Source organism: Pygocentrus nattereri, chromosome 19, assembly GCF_015220715.1.
Source record: "Pygocentrus nattereri isolate fPygNat1 chromosome 19, fPygNat1.pri, whole genome shotgun sequence".
Classification (NCBI taxonomy): domain Eukaryota; kingdom Metazoa; phylum Chordata; class Actinopteri; order Characiformes; family Serrasalmidae; genus Pygocentrus; species Pygocentrus nattereri.
The window spans coordinates 39,088,259-39,106,757 of NC_051229.1; the positions used below are offsets into that span (position 1 = coordinate 39,088,259).

Genomic DNA, 18,499 nt, shown 5'->3' on the forward strand with positions numbered 1-18,499 from the left:
AAATTAAGCAGATACTCTCACATTTTCTTCTATAGTTGAATTAAAAAAAGAGAAAAGGTCCTGACATGAGGTTTCTGGGTGGAATTTTGGTTCTGTGTTACGTTCATTAATTCCCGCACATTGACTGCTGCATATTCTCCGTATAGCTGCACGCACTGACTCGTAATGTCCGTACCATGACGGTTCAAGACAAATACATGTACCATTACACTCCTACTCATAAAAGCATTACATTTTTGTTCTCGTTGAGAATATGATCTCACACTTTTGTTTTAGTGATTTTGAGTTTTTATGATCTCACACTTTTGTTTTAGTGATTTTGAGTTTTTATGATCTCACACTTTTGTTTTAGTGATTTTGAGTTTTTATGATCTCACACTTTTGTTTTAGTGATTTTGAGTTTTTATGATCTCACACTTTTGTTTTAGTGATTTTGAGTTTTTATGATCTCACACTTTTGTTTTAGTGATTTTGAGTTTTTATGATCTCACACTTTTGTTTTAGTGATTTTGAGTTTTTATGATCTCACACTTCTGTTTTAGTGATTTGAGTTTTTTTGACTGTTTTAGTGATGAAGGATAGTCAGAATTTGTCAGTTTTATCTAACGGTGAAAGATAAACCTCTTTGTTTCAGGTCTCAGGAGTCTTACAGGACAGCGAAGGGCGAGGAGGAGATCACAATGTACAACACTAAAAAACGCAGAATAACCCACAGCACCTTCAGGGTAAACATCTCAAACTGTATAACACTGAATACACAAATAATACACAGATACTGTAACTGAGTACTTGAGCTTTGAGTATTTTGTGAAGACGGTAGTTTTCTGATAATGCAATCAATCAATATTCCTTTATTTCTTTGAAGTAATTGTTGCTTTAAGCAGAACTCCACCAATTTTCCAAAAATTCTGTAAGCAGAGAAGTGTAAACAGTGATTCAGCGGTTTGGTCCGAAATGGTTCTGATGTCTTTACAGTGGTGGTGATGGGAGCCAGGGGTTGCCATGACTACAACACAGATATAGACATTTTATTTACCATCCAGAACCACCAGAGAACCTACACGTGTCTTCTGAGTTTATATGGAACGTTGATGATGGGAAAATGATGGATTCTCTAAACTCTCATAAAACAGCGTCTCAGTCTTCAGGCAGTGAATTCATAACGATTTCATGTAGGAACTTTCTGTGAGGAGCTTTTAGAGGTAGACGTCTGGTTCCTATCACCACCACTGTGAGCAATTCTGACTTGGTAAGTATCCCTACAACAGCGTTTCACACCAAACCGCTCAGAACTGCTCTGTTTACATCTTACCTGTTTAAATATGCAGGAATTTTGGACAATTAGTGGACGTTCCCTCTAAGTTTTATTGATGCTACCAGCTGAACTGAGCTGAAAATGTGATGGTATCTAAGAGATGCGTTACTTTGTCAGAGTTTTGCAAGTGGTCTGTTGACCGCATGCTACTTATATTTTTGATATTTGGTGTTTTTCTTTGATTGCATCATTTAATTATGCAGAAGTCTTTGGAAATTGGTGGACTTCCCCTTTAGTATGTGAGCTTTATTTGAATAGCTATTGTTCCTGCAGGATGACTCTGATGAGGAGGGATTGTGCACTAAGCGAACTCAGTCTCGTAAACGCCACAGACGGCTGGAGAGCAGAGACAGCGTGGATGAGTTTATAGAGCACTCCTGTGAGGAGGGAGAGGAGACCGCGTCCTCTGAGGTGCAGCACACCCTACCTTTATTTACAGGTGTACATCTGTGACCTCACAAAGATTCAGTTCAGTCACAGTTCTTCACCAAATGATTCTCAAATTTCACCATGATTTGATTTAGTTCTTCTGATACGATTCAAAATACACAGAATTCAAGGAGCTGTAAACAGAGTAAAAGTTTGATTATAGAGCACATTTCATAGAGAAAGTCAATTTAAACTGTTTTACAGAAGTAAAAGCAAAGCGGACAACTTAAAAACAGAAAGAAATTAAAGAGAAGTTAGATGTGTAATTAAAGGCCAAAAATTAAGTATAATAAAGTAATTTATGGACAGTAAAAAGCTGACAGTACAATATACAATTATATATATATAAATATACAATATACAATTCACAGTGTGTCTAGTTTTTAAAAATATATGTTTAGTTTAGTAGGTTCAGATGGACTGATCATTTTAAGATGGCTAAAAGAATGTGCGCTTGCTTTGTCATTATAATCAGCAATGTTCCCAAAGTATAATTGAATTTCCGCCTTCATATCGATGATAGTCCATCACATAGTCGTTTTAGGTGTTTGAGATGTTTAGATTAAACTCTGATTTTGGTAAATGTACACTTTAGGATAATGAGATGGAAGGCAGTGAGATGGACTCTTCAAATGAAGAAGAAGAAGAGGAGGAGGAGGAGGAGGAGTGGAGAAGTGACAGTTCAAGGTAAACACCCTGCACTTTTATTCTACTCTATCTGGCGAGTTTCAGCATGGCTGATGTGTGTCTGAATGCATCTTCCATCCAGAGCTACAGCGCCACCAAATGCAAGCTGCTACTTCAGCATAAAAACACTAAAGGCGTCCTCTAGACCCTGTGTTTGGATTGGGAGCCGCTCCCTGTGTAGATACACTATATTGCCAAAAGTATTTGCTTCACATGTATCAAACTTGAGTGACATCCCATTCTTAATCCATAGGGTTTAATATGATGTCTGCCCACCCTCTGCAGCTATAACAGCTTCAACTCTTCTGGGAAGGCTTTCCAAATGGGTTAGGAGTGTTTATGGGAATTTCTGTCCGTTCTTCCAGAAGCGCATTTGTGAGGTCAGACACTGATGTTGGACGAGAAGGCCTGGCTCACAGTCTCCGCTCTAATTCATCCCAAAGGTGTTCTATGGGGTTGAGGTCAGGACTCTGTGCAGGCCAGTCAAGTTCTTCCACACCAAACTGGCTCATCCACGTCTTTATGGACCTGCTTTGTGCACTGGTGTGCAGTCATGTTGGAGCAGGAAGGGGTCGTCCCCAAACTGTTCCCACAAAGTTGGGAGCATGAAATTGTCCAAAATCTCTTGGAGCTGAAGCTTTAAGAGTTCCTTTCACTGGAACTAAGGGGCCGAGCCCAACTCCTGAAAAACAACCCCACACCATGATCCCCCCTCCACCAAACTTTACACTCAGCACAATGCAGTCAGACAAGTACCGTCTCCTGGCAACCGCCAAACCCAGACTCGTCCATCGGATTGCCAGATGGAGAAGCGTGATTGGTCAGTCCAGAGAACCCGTCTCCACTGCTCTAGAGTCCAGTGGCGGCGCTTTACACCACTGCATTCCACGCTTTGCATTGCGCTTGGTGATGTAAGGCTTGGATGCAGCTGCTCGGCCATGGAAACCCATTCCATGAAGCTCTCTACGCTGTTCTTGAGCTGATCTGAAGGCCACATGAAGTTTGGAGGTCTGTAGTGATTGACTCTGCAGAAAGTCGGTGACCTCTGTGCACTATGCCCCTCAGCAACTCAGCTGACCGCTCTGTCATTTTACGTGGCCGACCACTTCGTGGCTGAGCTGCTGTCGTTCCCAATCACTTCCACTTTGTTATAATCCCACTGACAGTGGACTGTGGAATATTTAGTAGTGAGGAAATTTCACGACTGGACTTGCTGCACAGGTGGCGTCCGATCACGGCACCACGCTGGAATTCACTGAGCTCCTGAGAGCGACCCATTCTTTCACTAATGTCTGTAGAAGCAGTCTGCAGGCCGAGGGGCTCGGCTTTATACACCTGTGGCCATGGAAGTGACTGGAACACCTGGATTCAGTGATTTGGATGGGGGAGTGAATACTTTTGGAACTGTAGTGTATGAAGAGCTCATATTAAGATCATGAAAACACAGTTTACATTTCCAGGTGATTTATGCACTTTTGAAAACATGGTTTTGTTTACTATATTCCATTTCTGTTAATAGATCTCCCTAAATCTCACACACTGGTCCTTTAACTTACATAATCAACATATGATCTCTGTCTGGACAAAACTCCGTATATAAAATGGTAATGTTACAGGAGAAAATATGCAGCTCCAGGTATATGTGGAGCATTTCTGTTGGTTTGTCATGAAGTTTTCATGTGATGCAAAGCTTGACATCTTCAAATTGTGTATATATTATAATTTCCATATTACGTGATTTAACGTTTGGTCTGTTTCTAATTGAAGCCACTCCTCCAGTGAGTACTCGGACTGGACAGCCGACGCTGGAATCACAGTCAATCCGGGCCTGTCCTCCCGAAGACGCGCTCGCAGACAAATCAGCAGTTCTGATGAGGAGGAGGACGAGGAGGAGGAGGAGGAAGAAGAGGAAGACAACACAGCAGAGGAGGAGCAAACAGAGCAAACGCAGGATGAAGAAGTGCAGTCATCTTCACCTCAGAAACAGAAGAAAAAAGCGAAAAGCAAAACGCCGAAGGTGCATCATGTTGAGCCAGTTTCATCACAAATCTCATTACACATCTCACACGTGTGGTTAAATATGAGCTTTAGGGCCATGATTTAATTTGGGTGTTTGGGTTAAAGTGTACATATAATTTGCAAAGTTCAGCATACTGCGTTTCAGACTAATGTTTATTATGCTGCGATTAAAACAAATGCAGTTTGGACTGATGTGTGAAATACAGTGTAATGAACATTTTCTAAACCGCTTATCCTTTTAGGTGAAGTACACTGTATTTAAAACACAGAAATTTGATTGACGTTCATTACACTGCATCTTAAATACAGCTTGGACTGTTCATTTCACTGTGATTTTGAATCAAATGCAGTTTGGACCGACATTCATTTCACTGCATTTATACAAATTCAGGCAGAACACACAGCCTGTTTAAAGTGCCGCTGAGCACATTGTAGTATTTAATAAACAGTAAATGTTCAATACGCCGCGCAGCTATAGTTCCAATATGCATAGATAGCTGACCGTTTTTAACTTGGCGTTTGCATCTTCTTATGATCTCAGTGCCCAAAACCGAGGCCGTCTATGAACAGAGAGGTGTCCAACGAGTTCCGGCCCTCTGCCTGGATCACTGACGTGGTTCCTCGGAAGTCCCCCTTTGTCCCACAGATGGGAGACGAGGTTTGTTTGCGGTCACGTCACCCTCTACATGTTCTGGGTTAAAAGTCAAGACGTATTGTCATCGTCTGAGCGTTTTGTGTCCTGTAGGTGATCTACTTCCGTCAGGGTCATGAGGCGTACGTGGAGGCCGTGTGCAGGAGTAATCTGTACCCCATCAACCTTGACAAGCAGCCGTGGAAGAAGATGGAGCTGAGAGTGAGAGTTCCTTCACAGTCATATTGAGATTATGGAGTGAAACAGTGATTATCATAGCATTACTGCATTTTTCAACTTAATCTCCTTATAAGTTGTGTCTGTACCATATGGGGCAGTTACCACAGACAGCAATCAACAATTTATTACAGGTCCCATCTCTTAGTTGCTGTTGCTACCTCTGTCAAACCTCCAGCTCAGGTAACATCTGTAGTGCTTGGACAGAGATTCAGATTTTAGGAGCTTATTGATGAACATGTTTTTTTTTCTTTTTTCTTTTTTAAGGAAGCTCTGTGCACATTGGAGGTCTGCGTTCCTGCGAGACCCACCACGGTATTTTGTGGCACAGAGCCAATTTTCAGAACAAAGCACTCATTTAGAAACATCCTGCAAATAAATGAATCTTAAAGACAAAATTTGAAAGGTTTTTAGTTTTTGAAACATGAATTGGTTCAAAATGAACTAAAAATATCAACAGAATGTGAAGAAATTAATTTTGACCGAGTTTGAAGACATCTGTAAACGAAAGGCAGATCTGGTACCTAGAAAGATCCCAAATTAAACACAGCATGAGTGCAGTGCAGTGCATTTCAGTAAGCGCTCAGACTAGCGCTCAGTCGCTTCACGAAGACACGGTCTTCAGTTTGAAGATGTTGAGAGAACACACTTTCGCTGGCTGACCAAACAGAGTCTGGTCAGTAGTACTTCGCCTTTTGCAGCTGCTATAATGATGTTGGTGCTCTGTTTATTCATCAGGACCAAGAGTTTGTTAAAATAACTGGGATCAAATACGAGGTGTGCCCTCCAACCCTCTGCTGCTTGAAGCTGACGCTGATCGACCCTGGAACGAGCAGAATAACAGACAAGTCCTTCTTTGTAAAGTGAGTGTTTGACATACTGTCATTAATTTGCACAGACTAGCTAATTTGGAGTCACGTGTGTTGTAATGATTCTTTCTTCTGCAGGTATCATGATATGCCGGATGTCATTGACTTCCTCGTTCTCCGCCAAAGTTATGACGAGGCGCGCTGCAGAGTCTGGACACCAAGTACGCAAGCCAGAGCTTTCTTGCCTTTTTATTTAACCTCATAAACTTAGTTCCACCTAGATCAGGGCTGTCGAACTTGACCACTAAAAGGGCCTTATTAAGAAATCTCATCTAATCTGCGGACCAGCGGAGTCATTTTATTTTCACTTAACATTTTGCTATGACACCAACTGGCCATTGTTTATTCAAAATATGCCAAAACTGCGATGAAAAATAGGCATTGAATACTTGAACGATTCACAAACAATTTTGAATAAAAACAAATTGTTTTATATAAAACTATAGACTACATTAGCTGCAGATCACTGTTAAACCTATTTAACTGTCCCTACTGTACAGCAGGGTTTTTTTCTGACCATAGATAATTAGGCGGGATTAGGTGGGAGCGCATGTAACATTGCAGTGCATGCTGGGAACTGTAGTGCAGCTCATGGTGTATAGGCTAATATTAACAGAAAATTTAAATAATTTTGTAGGTTGAATAGGATTGTGCCACAGGTCTTGTTTTACACATGGGATCTTGATGCTTGATTTGTAAACAGGGGTGAGCAATGTGGCAACAGTCGGTTACAAAATATATCAATGTGTCACATTTAAAGAAAAGCTACCAAAAACTGACTTTACAGTGACACGGTTGAACGTAGGTTCCACCAGTTTTCTGAAACTCCTATAACAGTTGATATATAAACAGAGAGATTCAGAGCAGTTTGGTGTGAAATGGTTCAGATGTCTTTTCATTGGTGGTGCTGGGAACCAGAGTGCAGGGAACCATGACAACAACACAGACATTTACCACCCAAAACCTCAAAAAAAGGTTTCTGTGTGAGAGCTTTTAGAAGTGGACGTCTGGTTCCTATCACCACCACTGTGAACAGTTCTTACTCTGTTTATGTCTTAAATATTAAACATTAATTCCCCTTTAAGCAGAACCAGCTATGCTCTTTTGGCCTCTGTTTGAACTGGTGATCTTCAGACTTCAGACTCTTTTCAGTGAAATGCAGTTCATTGTAGTGAATGAACTGATGATACATGATAAGTGTGGTTTAATTCTTCATGGTGGTATGTTTTGATCATATTGTATTACCTTCTGTTTTCCTCTGATTGTGTTGTAGATAATCGTTTCCGGTCAGTGATTGATGACGCATGGTGGTTTGGGACCATAGTCTGTCAGGAGCCGTATCAGCCCGAGTACCCTGACAGCCATTTCCAGTGTTTTAAAGTCAAGTAAGATAGTGTTCTGTTGGTTCTTCTCTCTGTGGCACTCTTTATGTATTTGCATGAGGTTTTCTGACGCGATGCTCTCTCTGCAGATGGGACAATGGGGAGACAGAGAAGCTCAGCCCATGGGACATCGAGGCCATTCCAGAAGATGGTAAACACATGTGACTTCTCCTTTTTCTAATTTGTTAAACTCTTTCACTGGCCTCTCACACCTTTGATCTGCTTGGTGCCCTTTGAGTGTGACAGTAAAGACTGGAATTGTCACTGCCTTATCCCCAGTAAGCACTGATGACTTTTACGTTTAACTGGGTAAACTGGGATATTTCTTCCTTTCCTTTCAATGTTTTTGGCTCATTTTTAGTGCAGTGTTGAGACTTTTTGTAACTAAAAATTCTGAGCTCTGCTTTAATCCTTTGTACTTGAATTTATAGTAAATAGTGTCTTGAGTGCTGTTTGATATTAAATAGCAGAACTTTGCTATTGTGTCTCAGTGCCCATCTGATATGAAAATTGATATCAATTTTTAGCTAAAAATGACAGTAACTCAATTTTGGTTGATACAATTTAATATAACCAAAAATGAAAGAACAGCAGAAAAGACTTGAATACAAATTATGTGCATAACTATCATTTTTTTAAAGGTTATATCTAAATACATTTAAATATTGTTTGGTGGTGCCAGTTCAGCTTGTGTTGCTGTAATAAAGTGGAGCAACTGCTGATTGAAACCAGTGACACCATTAAAACTCTCAGAAATTGGTGCTTTAGAGGAGTGAATTCCTCATAATACAAAACAAAAACTTCAACACTTCACCAGTTCCAGTAAATCTGCTCATCCACTGACTTTATTGGCCAGTCAGCGTGTTGGTCTGTTGGCCGAGGTCTCGTCAGAATCTGGAGTGTTTGTTACCTGTGCAAATGACAGGTAGTGATGCTGTTATGTTCTAATAATGACGCTGGGCACATGCTCGACTGTTTTCATGCATGTTCCTCAGAGCTCTGTATGGTCTCTGATTGTTTTTTGTGGGTTCTACAGCCCAGCAGCCGGAGTCGGAAGGTGCAGGAGTGCCGGTCACTATTGAGGAGATGAACGACATCCTGTACAAGCCTCGCGACAGAGAGTGGGGGGTGCGGAGTCGAGAGGAGGAGAGCGCTCGGATCATAGCAGGAATAGACCAGCTCATCACAGTGGGTGTGTATTAAGGCTATTTATACTACCTTTATGTACAAAAATGTTTCAAACGATTTAACTGTCACAGTTACTGTCCCACGTCCATGCATTTTTTATGTTGTTATATATGTTAAGCAATACATCCACTAGAGGGCAGTCCAGAGTCAAAAGTTTCTGGCCACAACAAACAGGGCAACAGTAGAGAAGTTCACATTTTTATAGATGTTTAATGTTTCTAAAAAGTCACAACCCGTCCTCAAAAAGTTCTGCCATTGTTAATGTTTCTTCTTTGTCGTGTCTGTAGACATTCAGCTATGGTCATCTCTCGTTTACTGTCTAAACTGCCCCAGAAATTAAATTGATTAAATGATCGCAGAGTCCAAGCGAAGGCTCTGTCCGTATCTGTCAAGTCAAGAGGCTTTTATTTTCATTCCATCTTTGTAGACAGTGGAGTGAAATTACGTTCCTCCAGGAACAAAACGGAGCAACATGGATCACAAAGTGCACACGTGCAGACATGGTGTGCAAACGAAAAATGAAGCTAGAAAATAAGGTGCAGAGATATTTAACATGCTGTGATCTGTGAGTCTCGCAGTCAGATGACAAACAAACACAGCAGTTACTGAGGTAATAAAACTTGTGTAAACAGTGTAAACACAGTGTAGCAGTGATGATCCAGAGGTGTGTGTATAGAGTACGTGTGTGAGGGGAGCTTTCAGTTCAGTCCTTATGAGTTTAAAATCCTAATCGCTTGAGGAGCAAAGCTGTTGCAGAGTCTGGCAGTGATGACACGGATGCTCCGGTACCTTCTGCCAGACGGCAGCAGTGGAAAAAACTCTGTGTGAGGGATGGACGGGGTCGTCCACAATGCTGGTGGCTTTCCGGATATAGCGTGTGGTGTAGATGTCCATGATGGAGGGGAGAGAGACCCTGATGATCTTCTCAGCTGTCCTCACTTTACGCTGTAGGGTCTTGCAGTCCGAGGCGGTGCAATTCCCAAACCAAGCGATGATGCAGATCTTCTTGTAAGTTGCTGTGGATAAGAACATCTGATAAATGCTGTAAATGTAAATGCAGCTGCTCAGGATGCTCTCCACAGTCCCCCTGTAGAACATGGTGAGGATGGGAGGGGGGAGATGAGCCTTCTTCAGTCTCCGCAGGAAGTAGAGGTGCTGATGGGCTCTCTTGGTTATGGAGTTGGTGTTGAGGGACCAGGTGAGGTTATCTATGATATGGACACCAAGGAACGTGGTGCTCCTGATTATTTCCACAGCAGAGCCAGTAATGTTCAGTGGGGGGGGTGGTCACCTTGCACTCTTGCTGATAAGACCCATCACAGTCGTGTCATCAGCGAACTTGAAGATGTGATTTGAGCTGTACTTTGCACACAGCCCTGAGGGGCACTGGTGCTCAGTGCGGTGGTGCTGGAGATGTTATTACCTATCCTGACTAACTGAGGTCTCTCAGTCAGGAAATCCAGTACCCAGTTACAGAGGGAAGCGTTCAGGCTCAGCAGGCTCAGTTTACCAATCAGCTGCTTGAGGGATGATGGTGTCGAACACTGAACTGAAGTCTATGAACAGCATTCTGACGTAGGTGTCTTTATTGTCCAGGTGGGTGAGAGCCAGGTGGAGTGTGGTGGAGAAGCCTTCGTCTGTTGTATCTGTATTTAACGGTCAGCATAAATGAGTCTTTAGAGCAGTTATAAGCCTCAGAGTTATTGCTATTCGTTGCGCTGTACTAATTACACATTAAAGCTGAACTTTTGTAAGTTTTAATTTGGAGACCTCTCTGGTGGAAATGTGTAACTGCCTGCAGAGCATTCTGTAGTGTCAGCAGTGCTTCAGCCTCCTTCCCTGAGAAGATGAATAGGACTGAAAGAGAATTCAAAGAGAACTCGGTCTAAACTTGATGAAGGAGGTGTCTTCTGAGGATGTGAGTGAATTAACTACTATTGACATCATTTCTTTATCAGTTTAATGTTGATTAGGAGATCATTTGAGACCTAAGCATAGAGCAGGACCTAGTTTTTGAGTCTTTGTGTGACTTTAATACGTGAAGACATACGATGTGGTGTGAATCTCCCGACCTGACGCCTCTGACTTTTAACGGATTATTTCGGGCTTTACAGGGCGATTCACAGCAGTGCTTCATATTTCAGCTTGTTTTTATTCAACTCAGTCAGTCATGATTCTTCTTTCAGTTTTACCAGCAAACCTCTTATATGCATTTAACGTTATTACGTTAGATTTACTTTCTGTGTTCAGGTTTGAGCTCAACTTCGTACAAAAACAGCAAAAATGTTCATGTTCTCTTTTTGTAAAACAAGACAACAAATCAAAATTTTAGTTAATTATATTCTCTTCTACCTAAACACAAATGTGGTCTGAAATGAAACTTTAGAATCTGCACTTTCCACACAATTTCTCTGCTTGATTAAGTGAACGGAGTCAAAAATAATTAAAATACAGTTGCATCATGATTTTATTACTGTGACTTTTAGAGGTTAATGTCCTTTTCCTCTAATTGATATTCTATAATAATTGTGCAAACATGCATCAAGTGTCATCTGTGTGTTTATTAGATATCGCTGCCCCCTTCTCTGGCCCGGTGGACCTGACTCAGTATCCTACGTACTGTACTGTAATAGCCTACCCCACTGACCTGGGCACCATCCGCATGAGACTGAAGCACAATTTTTACAGGTATCTGGTTTTCCCCATGCAAAGCTATGTAGTGATTGGTTGTGTGGTGTTGGCTGGGGCTGCCATGAAGTTTCTTTCACAGATATGGTTGGTGTTGCATGCATTACCTGCTCAGCAAGCATTAAATGGCATCTGGAAAGTTCTGGGTATTTTGAATGAAAAACTGTTTGTCTGACCTGCTGTATCTGGTTTCATTTGCAGGAGACTTTCTGCGCTAATTTGGGACATAAGGTATATTTTTCACAATGCAAGGACCTTCAATGAGCCACGGAGCAAGATTGCACAGTCAGCGAAACTCATTACAGATGTTCTCCTAAAGTTTATTAGGTAGGTCCACTGGTAATATCTGTGCGTCTTTCATGAATAAATTAGCATCTCCCTTTTTATTAACATGTATTTTTTTTTTCTTCACCAGCAAAACACAGTGTATGGACATTATGGAGATCTACAATGCAGTTGAAAATATGGAGTACACAGAGGACGAGGTGAGCCAGTTGACTAGTTCTAGTTTTCCAGATCCAGATTAAACAGGATTTTGGTGTTGCAGGTTTAATTAGTATCCGATTCTTTTCTGTATTACGTTAATATGACGATTGGCATTGCTTCGTTGTTTTCAGGAGCTGGAAGATGTTGATGCACCAGGCACCTCTGCTGGACGAAGATCACATCAGGTAGCGCTTCACATTTGTTAAATTAACTACTTGATATCAAATTAAACTGTGGCTCTGACCAAGTAGAAGTAATTTCTAACTTTGATCTGTAACCTTTATATTAGGCCTAAACAGCATCGCTGGTTGTTTTCAGTGGTTTAAGCTGACGTATCTCCGAAGTCGGTTAGCTAAAGGATGCAGTTTATTGAAACTAGTTTGTAATTTGTTTGTGTGAAGGTGTTTTTGTGGTAAAGCAGCTTTATAGAAATGCAGATGTAAACCCCCTAATAAGCTTTGCTGAGGGTGACTGTCGCAGGAAAACCTCCCTGAGATGATTTCAGATCTAGAGTCAGTGTGTGCATGGCAGATCATCATAGTCAGGTTTAATAAGGTATGGCTAATGTGGTCAGCTGAGAGTGATAAAAGTATGGACCAGTTTTTCTTCTGCATATGTTTGATATAAGAAATATCCTATTCACATAATATTAATTTAGAATCAATAGAAACAAGTTATTGAGGCGTGACCATCAGAATTCAAGTTCCAGAGGAACGATCAGCCAAGTAATAGTGCTTGCATGCTGTCCTGTTTTTTTTTTTTTTCTTTTTCTTTTCTTCATTTCATTTTTGTTCAATTTAAATTTGGCCTGACTGAGATTTACAAGCATTCATCACAAGCATTGCAGTGGAAGCTAACACAGTGCTTTTGAATGACTGCAACTGTGCTCTAAGTAGAGTGGCCCTCAAATGGAGCCTTGTGGCACACCATGCTTTAGTCTTCCTTAGAGTTCTTAAGAGTTTGTTTTTCCGGAACTGCGCAGTCAGAATTAAACATTCTGTGCAGGTACATTTTTCATTCATCAAGGTAAAAACAGTGTAAGTGATACCCTCAAATGTGTAGTTGTGGTTTTTAAGGTCTCTGTGTGTTTTGTAGTTGAACTTCTGTTAAAGCTGAGTTTTGGGGACATTTTAAGGTCTCTGTGTGTTTTGTAGTTGAACTTCTGTTAAAGCTGAGTTTTGGGGACATTTTAAGGTCTCTGTGTGTTTTGTAGTTGAACGTCTGTTAAAGCTGAGTTTTGGGGACATTTTAAGGTCTCTGTGTGTTTTGTAGTTGAACTTCTGTTAAAGCTGAGTTTTGGGGACATTTTAAGGTCTCTGTGTGTTTTGTAGTTGAACTTCTGTTAAAGCTGAGTTTTGGGGACATTTTAAGGTCTCTGTGTATTTTGTAGTTGAACTTCTGTTAAAGCTGAGTTTTGGGGACTTTTAAGGTCTCTGTGTGTTTTGTAGTTGAACTTCTGTTAAAGCTGAGTTTTGGGGACATTTTAAGGTCTCTGTGTTTTGTAGTTGAACTTCTGTTAAAGCTGAGTTTTGGGGACATTTTAAGGTCTCTGTGTGTTTTGTAGTTGAACGTCTGTTAAAGCTGAGTTTTGGGGACATTTTAAGGTCTCTGTGTGTTTTGTAGTTGAACGTCTGTTAAAGCTGAGTTTTGGGGACATTTTAAGGTCTCTGTGTGTTTTGTAGTTGAACTTCTGTTAAAGCTGAGTTTTGGGGACATTTTAAGGTCTCTGTGTATTTTGTAGTTGAACTTCTGTTAAAGCTGAGTTTTGGGGACATTTTAAGGTCTCTGTGTGTTTTGTAGTTGAACGTCTGTTAAAGCTGAGTTTTGGGGACATTTTAAGGTCTCTGTGTGTTTTGTAGTTGAACGTCTGTTAAAGCTGAGTTTTGGGGACATTTTAAGGTCTCTGTGTGTTTTGTAGTTGAACTTCTGTTAAAGCTGAGTTTTGGGGACATTTTAAGGTCTCTGTGTTTTGTAGTTGAACTTCTGTTAAAGCTGAGTTTTGGGGACATTTTAAGGTCTCTGTGTGTTTTGTAGTTGAACTTCTGTTAAAGCTGAGTTTTGGGGACATTTTAAGGTCTCTGTGTATTTTGTAGTTGAACGTCTGTTAAAGCTGAGTTTTGGGGACATTTTAAGGTCTCTGTGTGTTTTGTAGTTGAACCTCTGTTAAAGCTGAGTTTTGGGGACATTTTAAGGTCTCTGTGTATTTTGTAGTTGAACGTCTGTTAAAGCTGAGTTTTGGGGACATTTTAAGGTCTCTGTGTATTTTGTAGTTGAACGTCTGTTAAAGCTGAGTTTTGGGGACATTTTAAGGTCTCTGTGTGTTTTGTAGTTGAACTTCTGTTAAAGCTGAGTTTTGGGGACATTTTAAGGTCTCTGTGTGTTTTGTAGTTGAACCTCTGTTAAAGCTGAGTTTTGGGGACATTTTAAGGTCTCTGTGTGTTTTGTAGTTGAACTTCTGTTAAAGCTGAGTTTTGGGGACATTTTAAGGTCTCTGTGTGTTTTGTAGTTGAACTTCTGTTAAAGCTGAGTTTTGGGGACATTTTAAGGTCTCTGTGTGTTTTGTAGTTGAACCTCTGTTAAAGCTGAGTTTTGGGGACATTTTAAGGTCTCTGTGTGTTTTGTAGTTGAACTTCTGTTAAAGCTGAGTTTTGGGGACATTTTAAGGTCTCTGTGTGTTTTGTAGTTGAACTTCTGTTAAAGCTGAGTTTTGGGGACATTTTAAGGTCTCTGTGTATTTTGTAGTTGAACTTCTGTTAAAGCTGAGTTTTGGGGACATTTTAAGGTCTCTGTGTGTTTTGTAGTTGAACTTCTGTTAAAGCTGAGTTTTGGGGACATTTTAAGGTCTCTGTGTGTTTTGTAGTTGAACTTCTGTTAAAGCTGAGTTTTGGGGACATTTTAAGGTCTCTGTGTGTTTTGTAGTTGAACTTCTGTTAAAGCTGAGTTTTGGGGACATTTTAAGGTCTCTGTGTATTTTGTAGTTGAACTTCTGTTAAAGCTGAGTTTTGGGGACTTTTAAGGTCTCTGTGTGTTTTGTAGTTGAACTTCTGTTAAAGCTGAGTTTTGGGGACATTTTAAGGTCTCTGTGTTTTGTAGTTGAACTTCTGTTAAAGCTGAGTTTTGGGGACATTTTAAGGTCTCTGTGTGTTTTGTAGTTGAACGTCTGTTAAAGCTGAGTTTTGGGGACATTTTAAGGTCTCTGTGTGTTTTGTAGTTGAACGTCTGTTAAAGCTGAGTTTTGGGGACATTTTAAGGTCTCTGTGTGTTTTGTAGTTGAACTTCTGTTAAAGCTGAGTTTTGGGGACATTTTAAGGTCTCTGTGTATTTTGTAGTTGAACTTCTGTTAAAGCTGAGTTTTGGGGACATTTTAAGGTCTCTGTGTGTTTTGTAGTTGAACGTCTGTTAAAGCTGAGTTTTGGGGACATTTTAAGGTCTCTGTGTGTTTTGTAGTTGAACGTCTGTTAAAGCTGAGTTTTGGGGACATTTTAAGGTCTCTGTGTGTTTTGTAGTTGAACTTCTGTTAAAGCTGAGTTTTGGGGACATTTTAAGGTCTCTGTGTTTTGTAGTTGAACTTCTGTTAAAGCTGAGTTTTGGGGACATTTTAAGGTCTCTGTGTGTTTTGTAGTTGAACTTCTGTTAAAGCTGAGTTTTGGGGACATTTTAAGGTCTCTGTGTATTTTGTAGTTGAACGTCTGTTAAAGCTGAGTTTTGGGGACATTTTAAGGTCTCTGTGTGTTTTGTAGTTGAACCTCTGTTAAAGCTGAGTTTTGGGGACATTTTAAGGTCTCTGTGTATTTTGTAGTTGAACGTCTGTTAAAGCTGAGTTTTGGGGACATTTTAAGGTCTCTGTGTATTTTGTAGTTGAACGTCTGTTAAAGCTGAGTTTTGGGGACATTTTAAGGTCTCTGTGTGTTTTGTAGTTGAACTTCTGTTAAAGCTGAGTTTTGGGGACATTTTAAGGTCTCTGTGTGTTTTGTAGTTGAACTTCTGTTAAAGCTGAGTTTTGGGGACATTTTAAGGTCTCTGTGTGTTTTGTAGTTGAACTTCTGTTAAAGCTGAGTTTTGGGGACATTTTAAGGTCTCTGTGTGTTTTGTAGTTGAACCTCTGTTAAAGCTGAGTTTTGGGGACATTTTAAGGTCTCTGTGTGTTTTGTAGTTGAACCTCTGTTAAAGCTGAGTTTTGGGGACATTTTAAGGTCTCTGTGTGTTTTGTAGTTGAACTTCTGTTAAAGCTGAGTTTTGGGGACATTTTAAGGTCTCTGTGTGTTTTGTAGTTGAACCTCTGTTAAAGCTGAGTTTTGGGGACATTTTAAGGTCTCTGTGTGTTTTGTAGTTGAACTTCTGTTAAAGCTGAGTTTTGGGGACATTTTAAGGTCTCTGTGTGTTTTGTAGTTGAACTTCTGTTAAAGCTGAGTTTTGGGGACATTTTAAGGTCTCTGTGTGTTTTGTAGTTGAACGTCTGTTAAAGCTGAGTTTTGGGGACATTTTAAGGTCTCTGTGTGTTTTGTAGTTGAACGTCTGTTAAAGCTGAGTTTTGGGGACATTTTAAGGTCTCTGTGTGTTTTGTAGTTGAACTTCTGTTAAAGCTGAGTTTTGGGGACATTTTAAGGTCTCTGTGTTTTGTAGTTGAACTTCTGTTAAAGCTGAGTTTTGGGGACATTTTAAGGTCTCTGTGTGTTTTGTAGTTGAACTTCTGTTAAAGCTGAGTTTTGGGGACATTTTAAGGTCTCTGTGTGTTTTGTAGTTGAACTTCTGTTAAAGCTGAGTTTTGGGGACATTTTAAGGTCTCTGTGTGTTTTGTAGTTGAACTTCTGTTAAAGCTGAGTTTTGGGGACATTTTAAGGTCTCTGTGTGTTTTGTAGTTGCCATTTGGCTGAATGTTTGTCATTCGTCTCCCACTTAGGTTCCTTAGCAGGTTCAGTCCCAGTGCAGAGAAGCGGTCTTGTAACAGTTTGTGCTGGTAATATAAGGACGTCTTTACGATGCCGATGACGGAACAGATCTTAAAGATGTGTTGATTGTGGAACTCATATCACGACAACGATAAAATTACTTTAATCTTATTTAGTAAAATGTTAGTCATTGTTGTCAAACCTAGTCAGGTAGTACAAGCAAAGGGACATAACCAATTGGAATTTGTTTGGTCAGATGGCCAGGGTCAGTTTTCCTAATCAAAGAAGGGGGCAGTGTGATAAATAGACTCAAAGTTTGGAAACCTGTGCTGTAAGCATTCATTGACTTGACGTACAAGTACAGTATGAATGTTTAATGTTATTCTGCTCCTGTGATCTTTGTTCAGCCTTCTTTAGAGGTGGTGCAGGACAGAGACGCCTGGAAAGAAGCTTGCAAGCAGCTTCTGGACTACATGTTTGAGTGTGAGGACTCTGAGCCCTTCCGTCAGCCTGTGGACCAGAATGAGTATCCAGTGAGTTCGGTGGCATTTACAGGCTCAAAATTTGTAGAGAAAAGCTCAACATTTCATCTGCACATATACAGTAACTCATATTGATAAGGGCTGATTGATTTGGCTCCTTTTAAGAGTTTCAAGAAACTTAGACACAATAAAACGTTAAAGTCCCTTATTGAAACATACTGTCCTAGCCAAGAGATCAGACCGAGTTAAGCAAACGCATGATCTGGATTCAGTAAACAGCTCATTGATACTATTCAAATATAACTGAAACCTTCTAGAGAAGTTGCAGTTAGAACACCACTGATATTGTAAAGACAGTCTCTCATTCTTGTATCTGTTCCAGGACTATTCGAATATCATAGATACTCCCATGGATCTGCAAACTGTTCGGAGAACCCTTGAAGAAGAACGCTATGAAAACCCCACAGACTTATGCAAAGACACCAGGCTTATTTTTGCTAACGCTAAAGCCTACACGCCGAACAAACGCTCCAAGGTTAGTGACCACCTTTCCATCCCAAACAGTCTCTTTTAAGACTTTTGTTTCTCACAACATTTGTAGATGTTAATTTTTTTTTTCCTAAAGTGAGTAGGTTTATTATGATAGCAGACATTTGGCTTTGATTACTATCTGAGTGCTTGATACTAAATTACACTAAAAGAAAAGGTTTAGAATTTTTAAATGTACAGCACTGCAGAAGAATAACTTGTGCTTTACATTATGTTAACTTATTAAGTAAAGTTTATGAACTTAACATTTCAAGTTTAATTATTTTTTTTTTTGAGCTGGATCTGAGCGCAGCAGGGTGTTAATGTCTAGGATGAGGACTGGGTACCTCTGATCTGTGTATTCTGACTTTTTTTTCTCATTTCAGATGTAAATGCACTAAATGCACATTCTTATACCCACGATTTGCAGATTTACAGCATGACTCTGCGACTGTCTGCGCTGTTTGAAGAGCGCATTCGAAAGATCATATCTGACTACAGGACAGCTGTGAAGAGTAGCTTGAGGCTGCGGCGAAGTCAGAGGTTCAGAAAGAGGCTCCAGCAGCAGGAACCCACTGTTCCTGTCACCAGGCAGGAATCTACCAGGTGGGCTTCTTCTCAGGGCTTACAGATATCATAGCCTCATTATGTACTCCATCTAAATATGTT

General features: G+C 40.3%; 1 protein-coding gene across 1 annotated transcript in view; it reads left to right on the forward strand.

Moving 5' to 3' along the window:
• The window catches only part of brwd1 (bromodomain and WD repeat domain containing 1), a 46,944-nt gene that overhangs the window by 23,146 nt on the left and 5,299 nt on the right, over positions 1-18,499 (forward strand). The window contains exons 20-37 of the mRNA XM_017681571.2: positions 635-725; positions 1,589-1,726; positions 2,340-2,431; positions 4,199-4,448; positions 4,992-5,108; positions 5,196-5,303; positions 6,057-6,181; positions 6,266-6,348; positions 7,461-7,572; positions 7,659-7,720; positions 8,606-8,761; positions 11,325-11,445; positions 11,647-11,772; positions 11,861-11,930; positions 12,063-12,116; positions 17,228-17,353; positions 17,685-17,837; positions 18,261-18,436. Coding sequence (XP_017537060.1) covers positions 635-725; positions 1,589-1,726; positions 2,340-2,431; positions 4,199-4,448; positions 4,992-5,108; positions 5,196-5,303; positions 6,057-6,181; positions 6,266-6,348; positions 7,461-7,572; positions 7,659-7,720; positions 8,606-8,761; positions 11,325-11,445; positions 11,647-11,772; positions 11,861-11,930; positions 12,063-12,116; positions 17,228-17,353; positions 17,685-17,837; positions 18,261-18,436 — 2,160 coding nt within the window. The remainder of the gene's footprint in view (positions 1-634; positions 726-1,588; positions 1,727-2,339; positions 2,432-4,198; positions 4,449-4,991; positions 5,109-5,195; positions 5,304-6,056; positions 6,182-6,265; positions 6,349-7,460; positions 7,573-7,658; positions 7,721-8,605; positions 8,762-11,324; positions 11,446-11,646; positions 11,773-11,860; positions 11,931-12,062; positions 12,117-17,227; positions 17,354-17,684; positions 17,838-18,260; positions 18,437-18,499) is intronic.